Here is a 15,824-nt window from a genome sequence, read left to right as displayed (position 1 = left end):
ATTACCATTTTATTATCTTTAAAAAATAATAATAATAATGTATAGGCTAGGTGTCAATATCACGGTCTTTCATTGTAGGAATACAAGTTATTTTATTGGTTTAATAATCTTTCCAATAATTAGGCTATTATCTATCAAGATATATATTTTTGTCCACCCTCCATTCGTTCAGTGCAGCGCCACGTCTCGATATTTCTGTAACAGATTTGAGTTTAAGAGCTTAAACTTCAAATGACTTGTGAATGTAGGAGATAGCAATTCAAATCATTCGTTATGTTAAATTGCGATTATGGTTTTACGGCGACGGGGCTGCTTGGCAGCTCTCGTCTTTGGCTGCATGATGAGCTGGAAAAAGTGCCAATCTTTCTGTCATTGATCTCACGATGGGTCAGCGCGAGCGGCCGGATTTAACTCTGTCATTTTGCAAAAAAAAAAAAAAAAAGAAAACACCAAGAGACTGAGCAACGGCTGTCAGCTTTGCTCTTTGACAAATCACAAGGTGATATATTATATTTTATATATTATTTTCAAAAGCTCTTCCTATGATCATTTTAGAAAGACTTTAAAACAAGGCAATAAAACCAATGTATGCCTACATGATCAGGGGGAAATACACCGATATGAATTAGAAATAGAGGGCCATTTGCAGAATTAGAAAACGTGTGTGTACTGCATCCCCTTCAACTTGAAGAAATACAGGCAAACTTGTGAATCACCTCGCGTTGAAAACCTTTTAAAACCCACAATCTTCCCCCGGTGAGCAAATGGGCAGCAAGGTGCATCTGTTGAAGCCTTTCAAACGCTAACGTGGCCATATTTCACTCTTACAACCTTCTCACATCTCCATAAAATATTACAGCACTCAGAGTGATGACTGGAGCCTGGCGCTTTTTCTCACACACTTTCTCCGTAATAACGCAGTTTATCTAAAAAAAAAAAAACTTATTATCTCACTCTTATTAAACCCAGATGTGTCTTTTAAAGTTATTATGATCCACTTCTGTTTTATCTGAAAATCCACTGACCGCTCTTTTTATCCACTTCTTTCAAATAGGCTGCCTGATGAAACATATGAAATGATATGAAATGATGGCGATGTTCAAGATGGGGTAAAGTGAGTGAAACCGTAATCTTTTACGAAAGCATATTACAACACGCGCTGGAATAACTCGGTTTATTTTCCGACCTCATTCTCCAAAGTACCGGGATTCATCGCAAAATAGTGTGCAAAGGAAATTAAAAAGTAAAGAACACGCTGGCTGGCTGAAAAGCCCTTGCCGCATATCATATCAAAGATATCAACAACAACAAAAAATTCAAAAATAGTAAAACAAAAAAAAAATCAAGTAGAATCGGTTTATTTTTTTTCCCGTGGACTTATCTTTAAAATGTAATCTTCAGTCTGCAACCATTAGGAGTCCGTCCTCAACCCCGGCCGGGTCTCGTTTCTACTTTAATATACTTTCACTGTCTGCGTTACAGCTTATAATGTAAATGTATATTCTTTGTCATTTGTGGAAACAAAGATTTCCACGGTGTGAGACGCATCATTAACAGCAGAGCTAAAGATCTTAATAGAGTGTGGCTGTTGATGCATTCAGGGTCTCCTCCGACACCCTGACTTCCACAATTTCAAAGTCTTTAACACGGCTAAATGAGCAACAATCAAGTGGTTTCAGTCGATGCTGAAAAAAGAGTTAGGCCTGTAGTTTATATATGCTAGCCTATAGCGGAGCTATTTGATTCTGCACAGAAAAGTCGGAAAATTGTAGCCTACATCACGCGTGGCCATTTATAACACATTAAATCAGTCAAATATGCTACAAAGGAAGGAAAAACGTGAACAACTTTTATATATATATATATAAAATATATACCCTAGGCTAGCCTCGGTCTAAATTAACTTTTCGGCTGTGTACCCGCTCTGAAACGCCACTGTCCGCAAAAGGGAACATATCATCTATCATAGCCTAAATAAATCCAGTCAATCATTAAAACCACCGAGTGGGGGTCTTTCATATGCAGTTTAACTGGAAGCTATTATTTCCGACAGCACGTCAAGGCAGCACCCGTCCTGCGAAGACGCACGTGTGAAGCAGTGGAGTTCTTGTCTCCTCCAATCAGGGCGCTGTCTCACTCAGCCCCGTCCAATGGGAATAGCGCGCGTGCAGGTGGCTGCGCTATTATCAGCGGGTCCCGCTTCACCCCCAGCCTAGAGCGAGTCAATTTATGGAAAGACAAGTCGACCCCTTAATGGTTCCCATCAAAACCACTAAAAACATCATCAGAGAGGCCGACTTCCGCGAGGATTCCTGTGGCGGACGCATGAAGCCTCCTCCCAGCTGACAGACTCCGACCAAAACAAACCCGCGGAGAGCCATTTCTGGGAGTTTGACCAAGCTCTTCGCTTCCAAATAGAGAAGAGAAGTTCGCTTTTGCTCAAGTTTTTCAACATTCAAGAGTCTGCTTCTTCCTCATCCAGGATACTTTCTCAGAAGGCGGCAGAAGTGGCCTGGCTCCTGAATATCACCAGTCCCGCTCTGCGCCTTTATTTACTCTTATTAGGTTCCTTTTATTTCCCGTTTTTTATACAAGCGAGTTTGGTGGTTCATGTTCACAAATGTTAGCGGTCGGGCAAATGGAGGCTAACCGGCAGAGTGCTTTCGTCCTGGGCAGCACCCCGCTGGCGGCGTTGCACAACATGACCGAGATGAAAACTTCCCTATTCCCGTATACGCTGCAGCAGAGCCCGGCGGGCTTTAAGGCGCCCCACCTCTCCAGCCTTAACTCCCAGATGGCCGGGGGGACCCCGCACGGAATAAGCGACATCCTTGGGAGACCCATCACTTCGGCCGGACAGCTGCTCTCCGGCTTCCCCAGGATAAACGGCCTGGCCACCACCGCAGCCGCCGCGGCGGCAGCAGCAGCGGGGATGTACTTCACCCCGGCGATGTCGCGGTACCCGAAGCCGCTGGCCGAGCTGCCGGGGAGGGCGCCTATCTTCTGGCCCGGGGTGATGCAGGGTTCTCCCTGGAGGGACCCGCGAGTTCCTTGTCCTTGTAAGTCCCGTCTGACTGGCTCTGTTTGTACTACACGTTTAGGGGGGTAGTTTTTGAATTGTTAAATTCCGAAAAAGCCACGGCACATTCGTGGGGTTGTATAATGTTTTTTTTTGTAGAGCTAGCCTACTTTGCTTGTCTTGTGATTTTAGACATTATTTGGGCCTGTCACTACGTAGCAAACACACACAGACAAAACAACTACACTATATTTTACACAGCCGTCACAGGTAGCATAATGTAAAACTATTAGGCTATAATAAATATGAAGGGATACACTTTACACTGCATGGTTACCATAAAGGCAGACTACTTTTGAGTAGGCTATATCACACTGCACGTTCTTAATAGAGCATTTCATTCTAATGTGATACTTGGTAGAACTTTGCAACTTTTAAAAATAATAATAAAACTACCATGGTAAATAGTTTGGAGCTCAGAAACACACACTTGGAGTCTTTTTAGATTTTTGTTTAGGCTCATTTTGAGTTAACTTATGAGCATCACATTTCAAATGGCATGTGGGCTTCATCAATAGAAGTTTTTTTTTATTTGAAGTTAATTCAAAATAAAAGAAGTGAATTGTCTGAACGTCCACTGTGTATAAAACCATAGCTTCTTGTGTATCTTTTCCCAGCTCAAGCTAATATGATGTTGGATAAGGATGGAAAGAAGAAACACTCCAGACCGACCTTTTCAGGACAGCAGATTTTTGCACTGGAAAAAACCTTCGAGCAGACGAAATACCTGGCCGGCCCAGAGAGAGCCCGCCTGGCTTATTCTTTAGGAATGACCGAGAGTCAAGTCAAGGTAAAAAAAAAAAAGAAAAACCTGCTTAATTGTTGACAAATTTGGAAAATATAATTTGGTCGACTTTCTCATTTTTTTGCAATCTGTAGTCTAAAATTCCATTTTGGCTGCATGCAGAGGGAAAGAAAATAAGTTATTTGTAATCGATGACATACAACGTGTATTATTCAAAGTACTATTATGGATGTTGCTATTATTAGTAATTGTTATTGCTATTGATAGCCCAGGATGGTTTACACACCTGTTGTGATTAGTTTAATGGAGCGTTTCTGTTCATTACGTGTTCACATGTGGACCTGTTGAACATCTGTGTGCATCTGTCTGCCCCCCATCAACAGGTTTGGTTTCAGAACAGAAGAACCAAATGGCGGAAGAGACACGCAGCAGAAATGGCCACGGCCAAGAAGAAGCACGACTCCGAGACGGAGAAGATGAAGGAGAGCTCGGATAACGAGGACGACGACGAGTACAACAAACCCCTGGACCCAAACTCAGACGACGAGAAGATCACGAGACTGTTGAAAAAGCACAAGGCCAGCAACCTGGCGCTGATCAGCCCCTGCAGTAACAGCTCGGACACCTTGTGATGCACTCATTATTTTTATTTTTTTTTAATCCCCTTTCCACCTGACACTGCGAACATGCGACTGGGGGGATGGGGGTGGGGGGCAGGGGAAGTGGTCGCATTGTGACCAAGAAAAATGCGTAAAAACCGAGTAAGACGCACGGAAGACGCGCTCACCAAAACATGGCCAGAGACGCATTTGGCTGCATCCAAACCTACCCTCCCCCCCACTCACACCCCCCACTCACAGACAATGTAAACACGGAGATATAACTCCTGTCAACAATGGACTTCGACAAGACTGATAATGACAAGTTCATGTCAGGTGAAAGGACAGAAATATTGGGACAGGAAATTGTTTCGGCGACGCAAATCCGTTTTTACGCATCCAACTGGAGTTTTAAACAACAGGTGTAAATGTAAACAAATTATGATACACACACACACACACACACACACACACACAATCCGGATCAGTGTTGGGCTTATTACTGTGACTTATTCCACAAGTAATGCTGCTTTGCTTTACCCGTGCAGTGTAATTCATGACACTTGTTAACATTATTTCCCGCTACACCTCTGGCCAAGATTAGCAGCCTCCGTCACCTTTACAAGCCACGATGGCCATTCATTTGACTCTGAATGAGACCGCTGGATGTTCTTTTTAATTGGTTTTCAGCACTCGTAATATTTTCATCTGCGGACAAAAAAAAAGGACATTATTGCCAGTCCTTTTTCATTCTGAAGTGAAGAAAGTGCACCATGTTATAAAAGTCAGCCTTTATCCAATTTTGGTTTCAAGAAAAGCAACAGTTAGTTTCGTGCATCTTTGGGAGGTGACTGTAAGCTTTTAGTAGAAGTGATTTATTAGCAGCACAACTCTGATCCGGATCCCAGACGCATGTTTAAAAATGGCAGGTGTAAACGGGGCCTGTGACGCTTCTAAAGCTCAGTTTAACCAGGGTATCCACTGTCCTAAAAGGCGAGAGAATGACATTTTTGAGGGGAGGTGGGGGGGACGCAGGTTGGAGATGAATGAATGATTTGTGCTGTAGCCTAAAGATGAACATGTACGTGAGATTGTATATATTTTTTACTGAATAAGTTATGTTGTTTCAACCAGTGGAAACGTGGCAGCCTTTCTCCCTCCGCAGCCCGGACGCGCTTATTGCCTCTCTCAGATACACACTCTAGGCTATCTGCTGCTTGGGTTTTTATTCCTGCAGAGTAATGTCGGCCCCCTTTTTCTCCGCCTTTTACAAATTGTCAATTCAGTACCGGCACACACATGTATAGACGCAAAAAAAGAAAGAAAAAAGAAGAAAAAAAAGAGGCTGTAAATAACCACTGCAAAGGACAGCTTGTTTAACGACATCACGTTTCTTTGGATTACATTTGAGAAAGTTTCTGTTTTACCTCATCACACAGCGGAGCAGAAACGTGCACCATCGTTTGTGTTGGAATTAAAGAGAGTATTATTGCTTCCGGGAAGGTTATAGGAAGAAAAAAAACAACACTTTGTATTATGAATAAATTATTTAACAAGCATTTCTTTTTTGTTTTATTATGGGTTTTTGGTATAATGTATGGGCTTAATATAAATTAAAGATAAATTCATGACTATCAATAATTGAATTTCATTATTGGCAACAAGGACGCCTTTAGAGGATTCATGCTGATTTCTGTTTTAGGAACGTCTAAATCGCACACTAAAAACTCCTGGGTCAAAAATAACCCATTATGGGTTATTTTTGACCCAACTCCTGGGTTAAAAAGGGACCAACTAATTTCTGGGTTATTTCAACCCAGAAAATTGGGTTATTCTTATTGACCCAACTTCTGGGTTAAATACTTGACCCAAATGTTCAATGTTCAACCCATTTTCTGGGTTGAAATAACCCAGAAATTAGTTGGTCCCTTTTTAACCCAGGAGTTGGGTCAAAATATTATCCCTATAACCCAGAAAATGGTTACTCTCTGAAAAAATGACCCGTAATTTTAACTCAACACAAATAATCCAGAAACTGGGTTGAAGAAATAACCCAGGAGTTTTTAGAGTGCGGGAAACAAGGAACTCAATAATAATAATAATAATAATGATAATAATAATGTCACAATATATGTTATTAAATGAACATATTCTCATTAAACAGTCATTGTTTACTAAAAAGCAAAAGTGAAATTCAAAAGAAGAAATCGTCTACAGGTTGAACTTTTATTTTACAATAAGGCATCCCAAGAGCTGAATAAGCTACACAGCATTATTATTAGTATTGCAAATAGTTCAAAGGTTAGATATTCGAACATTATTATTATTATAGGCAGATTTTGATGATTCTTTTTACAAATCAAAAACGAAAATGTCACTCTTTTAATAATGGATTTGGTTTTATTTTGCAGTCATCCGAATTGTTCCCCAACTCCGGATTAATGAACTCGTTTGTGTCTTTCTGACCAGCAACAGCATCCTAGTTTAGGCCATTATTCGTTGATTGAAGAAAATGATCATGTTTGGTGTAACGTGGAGATCCCTGACAGAAGTGCTCCCCCTCTGTCCCCCTGGTGCTACTACACCGTTCCATTCTTCCCTGTATAGTGAGTATGAATGAGAGCTTTCTGCACCGGCTCTTCTGGAGTCAGCCAATCAGACAAGAGCAGTCCTAAAATCCAATCCCACTCAGAAATCTTAAATAAAATATGATAAAACCACGTGTGTGATATCACACAGTGAGGCTCTGAACGAAGAAAGAGAACAATAAAGAATTTGCAACGACACATTTTAATTGGCCCTTTCTTACAGCTATCCTATTGGATAATATTCCAACAGCTCGTGCTTAATGATGGCTTTATATTGACTTTATAGTGCATACGTGTTATTTTTGCCTTTTAAAAACTGTGCGTTGGTGTGACTTAAGTATCCTTTATATGAGTTTAAGTTATAAAGGTGTTTGTAGAGAGCCCATCTGAAGGTTACTGTTGGAATTCTGAATAGTTGCGAATAGTTTCATTTTCAGGATGGTTTAGTATCAAATACCAAAATCATATATATATATATATATATATATATATATATATATATATATATATATATATATATATATATATATATATAAACTCAGCAAAAAAGAAACGTCCCTTTTTTTAGGACACTGTATTTTAAAGATACTTTTAAATCTAAATATCTTTAGAGATCTTCATTGTAAAGGGTTTAAACAATGTTCTCCATGCTTGTTCAATAAACCATAAACAATTAATGAACATGCACCTGTTGAACGGTCCAAAAGACAGTAACAGCTTGCAGGCGGTAGGCAATTAAGGTCACAGTTATGAGAAAATGAGGAAAGTAAAGAGACCTTTCTACTGACTCGGAAAAACACCAAAAGAAAGCGGCCCAGGGTCCCTGCTAATCTTCGTGAACGTGCCTTAGGCGTGGTGCAAGGAGGCACGAGGACAGCAGATGTGGCCAGGGCAATCGGTACATCCGAATATCAGGTACAGGATGGCAACAACAACCGCAAGAAGTGGCCAGTCTGGTGCAGTCCATGAGGAGGAGATGCACTGCAGGACTTAATGCAGCTGGGGGCCACACCACATACTGAGGGCTACTTTGGGTTTTGTCCCCCCCCCTTTGTTCAGGCACACATTATTCCATTTCTGTTAGTCACATGTCTGTGAAAATTCTTCAGTTTATATCTTAGTTGTTACATCTTTTAATGTTCATACAAATATTTGCATATATTAAGTTTTGCTAAAATATAAAAGCAGTTGAAAGTGACAGGACGTTTTTTTTTTTTTTTTTGTTGCTGTATATATATTTTAAATGGACTTCAGCCTGGATCAAACTGTCCCTTAATATGCTCACAAATTGCACATTTTACAACATGTTGTGGTAGTATTTTTTCTTAACTGAGAAAACATGATAATGCACACAAAACATCGTACGGGGAATATTAGCCAAAGCGGCGATGCCTACGAAAATGTAAATATATCCTTATTAAAGTCGATATTTAGGAACTATAATCCTCTATATAGAATATCATTTCCCGCTGCACGGTGGCTGGTAGGAGGCCCATCTTAAGCCAATTAAAGCCGATGTCATAGTGAAGAAAAACGAGCACAGGAAGTGTAATTCTCCTGTGTTGGTATCACTCTATAACACTGTAATAATCTACTATATAATCTACCGAGGATACACTGAGGATCCCGCGGAAGGCTAATTGATGGAGACCTTCTGACGAAGAGCTCTTATTGTGTAGCAGCCTAGAGAGGTAAAACGAGAGGGAATGAGGACAAACAGCCGTTGAGCTCTAATGGGTTTTTTATTGCTTGAGAAGTGCATCACCTACAGTAGAGGCCCAGGCCGGAAGGGGCTAGAATAAAATCTCTTATCTGCTTTTTTTTTTATAAGATGGAGTGAAGAAATAATAATTGCGGCTTATATTCCTACAGTATACTCACAATGACCAGCAGGAACAAAAACAAGCAGGCTTTTCTTTTCTTTTTTTTTTACAACAACAAGAAGAAAACAGAAAACAACGTTTTGCCTACTAACCCAAAATCACACAAGACAACATGAATTCTGCAGCAGGCACAAAATCATTTCCATTTGCGATTGTGACTTAGATTTTTTTTTAAAAGAAAAGAAAAAGAAAAAAGAATTCCCGTAAGGATCAATGTGACGGCTCACACAGTCTGAAATCTGTAGTGTAGGCCTAGTAAACGAAATCGATACAAAAAAACAAAGAACCGCTCCTATCGCCTCTTTAATGCTCTAATTATTTGCAATGAAGGCTACACACAAAACAAATAAAAAGCAAGTCTTCCTTCTCTTCCTCCACGTTTAGAGTTTCTCCCCATTTCTTTTTTTTTTTTACATTACACAATCAATACCTTTACCATCTGACTTAAGTATTTTATAACTCTTACACACTTTATTTCTGTGTAGGATACTTGGCACCGTAATGCAGTAACAAAAATTGACACAGGAAAAAAATAAAATAAAATTTTACATTTTAAAGATACCCAAGCCTATCTAAAAAATATCACATTCAGAACCATAATATTATAGAAATAAGTTAGAGTAAGAATAATAATGTGAGAGTGCTATATAGGAAACATTATCTTATATACTTGCATGGTCTATGGCACTGCTTAAACAATCTTGGATAGGCAATAAATCACACAACAGTTGGTTTTTTCTTTTCTGATTGGCTCCTCTCCCACTGACTCCTCCGAGGTTCCACTGTGGCTGCAGGAACTCCCAGACAGTCACACTTTCAGCATAAACATTTTGGTAAGAATTATAAATTATCTCTTTAAAAAGAACAGTATATAAAATGAGACTCAATGGACGTGTCAGGCATAGCAGTGTGTTGTGCACACAACTCAAAAAACAAAACAGAAACAAAACAAATGAATATATTTATATATAAATTGTTAAAATAAACGGAAAAGTGTCTTATCTATTCCAACAAAGGGACCACAAAGTTTGGTCAGAAAAGAGAACAGCACTAAAAACCATGAACAACTCTTATCTTATACTGTCCAATGTACAAATAAACCTAACAATATAAGATATACAACTTTTTTTTTCTTTCTTTTTTTGCATTGCACTTTTCTTTTCTTAAAACACCTTAGATACTGTGTGGAAAGTAGCTTCTATACATAGAGGCATACCTAAAAATGGCAAGTACGGTGTCTAAAAGTATGTAGTAGGACTGATTTCAATTAGAGTTTTGGCAACGAGGCTGTGGCATGGAAAAAGAAAGAGTTGTCCGCCCGTTCCTTTTCTTCTTCTTCTTTTTTTTTTTTCTTTCTTTCTTTCTTTTTCTTTCTTCTCTGGGGAATGGGGTTGCATGGCAACAGTGAGGTCAGCGATGTGTGTCTTGTCTGGAGCCCGGGCCCTCGGGTGCCCGTCCACATCTCCACAAGTGTTTTATGGAGAGAAAACGGCTGGGCGTTCATATGGGTGTTGGTGTCAGGACAACCGCAACCGGTCAGCACTGCCGAAAAACTTGGTCTAGGTTCTTCAGTGTACGCTTGTGCAAAGTGTGTGTGTGTTTGTGTTTGTTTGCATGCAAATGTGTGTGTGTGTGTGTGTGTGTGTGTGTTGGTGTCCGGTTTGTTTTTCCAGTGTTCTCACAGAGGCGCTTCGCGGAATATCTTCTCCCCCCTTTGGCAACACTTCCCTGTTGAGAGAAAAAAATGGACATTTTGATTCATACGTATCAAGTAATCATTTCAATCAAAGACAAAAAATGAACTGATTCTCCCCCACCCCCTCCCTCCTTTTCTTTTTTAAGTTTAAGCACAAGATGCAGTAAGTTTGTAAGTAAATGTCTTAAAATGACCAAAGCATTTTAAGCAAATAATTTTTCCACTGATGATGAGGTTTTATTTTTGGAATAAAACTCTTGGAACCATTTGTGCAAACTAAGTCATGAAGAACCAAGCAAATCAAAGAAACAAAAGGCAACAAAGGGAAGAATTAGAATGAAGAAAAAATTAATATTTACCACGACATCACTGCACCACACAACACTTGTGCTTATTTGCATTAGGTTTACCTGCCCCCGCTGTTATTCGGAAGGACAGGAAGACGGGCTGGCAAGGGGGACAGAGACAAACCACAGTTTAAAAAAATAAATCAAGACTTTATTAATGCTCTCTGAGACAAGTGTATGCTCTTTCCCTCTCTGAGCACCCATGACACGCAGGTTAAACTCACATAGCAGTGCTGTGCATTTTTGGGCCCGTGTGCTAACTACATTGGAGATTTTTTTAAACCTCGCCAGCTGTGACTTTAGCAGTAGTGTGCGGCCGGGAGGTGAGCGCCGCCGCAGTATCGGTCAGTGTGCTCAGGTCACCTCACACACACACACTACTGTCTATGTCACACTAAGTATTGATGAAAGACCTGACTTAAGGCGCCTCTCTTTTCACCGCAAGACCTTCTGTCTGACACCGCGGAGACTGGAGCGCCAGTGTTAAACACTTTCTATACAGTCGGCTGGAGAAAAAAAAACTTCCTCTCCTACTTTCTTTAGGTTATTTCTTAAATATAAACATCTTTAAATAAAGGGGTGACGTGGCCGGGTTAGCTCAGTTGGTAGAGCAGGCTCACATATATAGAGGTTTACTCCCTGACGCAGCGGCTGCGGGTTCGACTCCGACCTGCGGCCCTTTGCTGCATGTCATTCCTCCCTTTCTCTCTCTCCCCTTTCATGTTTTCATCTGTCCTGTGGAAATAAAGGCCTAAAATGCCCGAAAAAATAATCTTTAAAAAGAAAATAATTAAATAAAGGGGTGACTGCTGGTGGGGGGAATTTAGTTGCAAGATTGAATATACTGTATTTGTACTCTATGAATTACTTTTTTCCCCCCTTTTTGTAATTCTTGATCATAAGGATTATGCTTCAAAATGTTCTTCCTGTCCCATCTGGTAAACTAACACTATTGGAAACTAAAACTTTAAACTTCAAACTAGTGATGGCACTTGGAGACACACGTTTGCAGTACGGTGAATGCAGGTGAAAGCCAGTGCAGTGGAAGTAAACCACATCTCATCACATGACGTAAGCATCACCAGCGTCATCAAGCTGCAACCCATTAATATCCGGACGTACACAAGTTTGCCCCACTAGATGCACGTGTGTTGAGAGTAGTCCGTCCTTTTCTGTTCTAGGGCCGGACTCACGGGATCGGTTTACAGTGGGCAGTTTCATCAGACAGGATGTTGTTGTTACCTTGTGGTCCCCCATGCAGACATTGGGCCCGATGTTATCATACACTATAGACTTCTCTTCATTTTCAGGCTGCAGACACACAAAATAAAAAGAAGAAAAACATTGGGGATGAAAATGTGCTGATCAATATCTTTTAATCGTTATATGAAATGAGGGTTCCCCACACACACACACACACACACACACACACACACACACACACACACACACACACACACACACACACACACACACACACACACACACACACACACACACACACACACACACACACACACACACACACACACAGGATGCAGAGTCAGCAGCGCTGTGTTGGTGTTTACACAGTACAATCATTACATTACGGCTGTCATGTTTTATGACACATTCATGGACGAGAAATCAATGTAGTAGCTTCATTAAGCACAATTAGCAGGATTATATTGTTGATTTCAAAATAAAAGTCCACTAGAACAGCACACTGGTGAGATTAAAATATGTCCAAACAGTAGCTTCACCCCCGTGGTTTTCAACAATTTGGACATTAAGATGAATTGCAAGAATGTGCCAGGACAATTAGGGCTGGGTACAGAACAGAACAATACTTTTAGGCACCGACCGAATTGCCCCCATAGTATTGAGTATATAGTATAGTAAAAAAAAAAATGACTCGTCATTCATTACCAAATTTGAATACCTAAGGAGTAAATCTCATCAGCGTCAGTGAGCCAATAAGCACGCAGCGTGCTTGTACCAAGATCTAATAATGTGTGTGATTGGCTGTCTAAGGTAACATGTTGTAGAGGCATGAAGGAAACACACTGCGTTACACACAGAGAAGGGGCTCACGTGTGTGTGTGTGTGTGTGTGTGTGTGGGGGGGGAAGAGTTTCAACTGCCAAGTAATTAAGTACTTAGACACTTAGTTAAGAGAATTGTAAGGGCCAGCCATTGTATTAGTACAATTAAGCCTAGTACAGGTAAGTGACCAACAGAAAGTGAAGAAAGATATTTGTCTCGTTTATGTTTTACGATAGTTTAACAAAACTCTAATGATGCTTGACTTCACAATAAACGGATAAGTCAGGATTCAGGAAACATCCCATACATAAATCACAAAGTCCATGGGTTTGTTTTCTTAAATTTAAGTGTTATTACAGATTCTCAGAGAGTCGCAGCACAGCATCTGATTTATGAATAACACAAGTATGCGTTGAGCCGGAGGCACCTTTAGGAACCGCGCACAGTTTGTGCCCAGTGCAAGTGAGGAGAAATGAAAAAGCAGGAGTAATTTACAGAGTGGACATTTGCCTCTGGACCAAGTACTCTCTCACTGTAATCTAAGTGCCTATCTGAGGGAATCAGGTTTCAATATCACTTTCTGCACCCAAAGAAGCGGTTACCCACTCGCACATGAATCTGCAGACTGGAGTATAAATCACACTTGTCTGGTTGAACTAAAGACTTTTTAAACTGCCCCCCCACCCCCACCACCACCCACACACCCACACACACACACACCCACACAGGCTGGTGGGTGCTAGTTGTGACTCGGTGAGCTGCACTGGCGCTTCGGAAGAAAGAGACAGAGAGCTTGAGAATGAACCATAAAGCCAAATCCAAATTAACTTCAGACCAATCCTGCAGTGGAGCGGGGTCAGCACACGGTGTGCCTCCACCTCACTCTACCTTTCCTAGCAGGCCACGCACCGCCACCTCTCCATTTGTCTGGCAGCCGGGACCCCCGCACCGCCGCCTCCCAAAGCCGGAGATACATTCATCAAACACACACTTGATAATTTACAAAGGCAGCATAAAATTGTGGATTTTCGGGCTGCATAATCTTTAGACAGATAAACAAATTACCCGGGGCCCTCCGGCAGAGAGGGAGCGCTCGCTCGGCTAAACATTCATTACCGGCGCTCCCGGAGCTGGTGCCGCGCCGCACAGCCAGCGGGCAACCTTTGGCGTGTTAGGGCTCGGCAAGCAGAAAATAACATGATGGCGAGTTAACCGACCGTGCCATGATAGATGACGCCACACGCCGGGCTGTTTACGGGCCTATGTCTCAACAATCTGTAATGCTCGGAGCCAGAGAGTGTGTGCTCAGTGAATCATCAGCCAATCTGCGAACACACTAACTGTTCCACTCTGTCCCTGCAATACGTACGAGCAATTAGCTGGCGCTTCCGGGGAAGAAAAGCAAACAACAACCCAGCTGTGTATGTGTGTGTGTGAATCCCTTTTATACATAATTCTGACAAATTAAGTGGGAGAAATAAACTGGGTGTTATACGGTCTTTGTTTTTCACAAGTGTAATACAGTGATCAGAGCTGTTGTTCTCGTGTGGCTTCAGCCAGTAAAGAAGAAAGATCAGGAAGGAATTTCTCATTTGTGGTGGACAAAAGAAAGCCAAACTTCCCGAGCAAACCCCTGCTGTGGGCTGTACCTGTACACCACACACACACACACACACACACACACACACACACACACACACACACACACAGCTGTACAATACACCGTTTCTCGCACACACGCGCACACACACACAGCTTTACAATACACCGCTTCGCTCTCACACACACACACACACACACACACACACACACACACACACACACACACACACACACACACAGCTGTACAATACACCGTTTCTCACACACACACACACACACACACACACAGCTGTACAATACACCGTTTCTCTCACACACACACACACACACACACACACAGCTGTACAATACACCGTTTCTCACACACACACACACACACACACACAGCTGTACAATACACCGTTTCTCTCACACACACACACACACACACACACACACACACACAGCTGTACAATACACCGTTTCTCACACACACACACACACACACACACACACACACACACACACACACACACAGCTGTACAATACACCGTTTCTTGCGCGCGCGCGCACACACACACACACACACACACACACACACACACACACACACACACACACACACACACACACAGCTGTACAATACACCGTTTCTTGCACACACACACACACACAGCTGTACAATACACCATTTCTCACACACACACATACACACACACACACACACACAGCTGTACAATACACAGTTTCTCACACACACACACAGCTGTACAATACACCGTTTCTCAAACACACACACACACACACACACACACACACACACACACACACACACACACACACACACACACACACAGAAAAGACCCAGATCTCGACAGTTGAACTTATCTGAAATGCTTACTGGACTCTCTGTGGTTGTCATGGCAGCTGTTTCCCAAATCAAAAGGAGTTGTCTTATGGAAAACGGGTAACAACAAATCTGGGACAACTTTGCAGAGCTGCATGGCGGATCTCTAAGTAATCCAGCAAACAGAATAGGAGGAGAGAAGCCAGAGGTGGCAGATTGGCTGGAGTTTACAATACTGGGATGGATTTGAAGCTGAGGAAAGAGACAGATCTGTGGCTTTATGAAGAAGATGGGGCCCGCTGGAACTCTATAAGTGCTGGAACACACACTGTCTGGGTGGCTTAGCGCTCCAAATTAATATTCACAGACACCTCATCCTTCCATCTGTGGAGCGACAGAGGGCGGGTAGTGTGGATCAAGGACAATAGAGTTGTA

At 41.7% G+C, this 15,824-nt stretch overlaps 2 protein-coding genes across 3 annotated transcripts in view; one reads left to right on the top strand and one right to left on the bottom strand.

Moving 5' to 3' along the window:
* The first annotated feature begins 2,234 nt into the window (after positions 1-2,234).
* nkx6.2 (NK6 homeobox 2) lies at positions 2,235-4,514 on the top strand. Its single transcript, XM_028603975.1, has 3 exons — positions 2,235-3,059; positions 3,697-3,869; positions 4,208-4,514. The coding sequence occupies exons 1-3, from the start codon at positions 2,621-2,623 to the stop codon at positions 4,454-4,456; spliced, it is 861 nt and encodes a 286-aa protein (XP_028459776.1). The 5' UTR covers positions 2,235-2,620; the 3' UTR covers positions 4,457-4,514.
* Positions 4,515-10,016: 5,502 nt separating this feature from the next.
* The window catches only part of inpp5a (inositol polyphosphate-5-phosphatase A), a 169,223-nt gene continuing 163,415 nt past the window's right edge, over positions 10,017-15,824 (bottom strand). Inside the window, exons 14-16 of one of the 2 annotated variants that reach the window (XM_028603944.1) lie at positions 12,180-12,248; positions 10,950-11,037; positions 10,017-10,622 (exon numbers count right to left, since the gene is read on the bottom strand). In XM_028603944.1, the coding sequence (XP_028459745.1) occupies positions 10,957-11,037; positions 12,180-12,248 (150 nt within the window). In that variant the 3' untranslated portion in view covers positions 10,017-10,622; positions 10,950-10,956. The remainder of the gene's footprint in view (positions 10,623-10,949; positions 11,038-12,179; positions 12,249-15,824) is intronic. The other variant, XM_028603943.1, reaches the window with a different exon arrangement.

The sequence above is a fragment of the Perca flavescens genome, chromosome 17 (assembly GCF_004354835.1).
Source record: "Perca flavescens isolate YP-PL-M2 chromosome 17, PFLA_1.0, whole genome shotgun sequence".
Classification (NCBI taxonomy): Eukaryota; Metazoa; Chordata; class Actinopteri; order Perciformes; family Percidae; genus Perca; species Perca flavescens.
Note: the sequence above shows the minus strand (reverse complement) of the source record. Positions and strands in the feature narration are given on the sequence as shown.

Coding starts and splice junctions, on each gene's coding strand:
- nkx6.2 (XM_028603975.1), top strand. CDS start 2,621: ATGTTAGCGGTCGGGCAAATGGAGGCTAACCGGCAGAGTGCTTTCGTC. Junction 3,060..3,696: donor CCCGCGAGTTCCTTGTCCTT/GTAAGTCCCGTC, acceptor ATCTTTTCCCAG/CTCAAGCTAATATGATGTTG. Junction 3,870..4,207: donor TGACCGAGAGTCAAGTCAAG/GTAAAAAAAAAA, acceptor CCCCATCAACAG/GTTTGGTTTCAGAACAGAAG.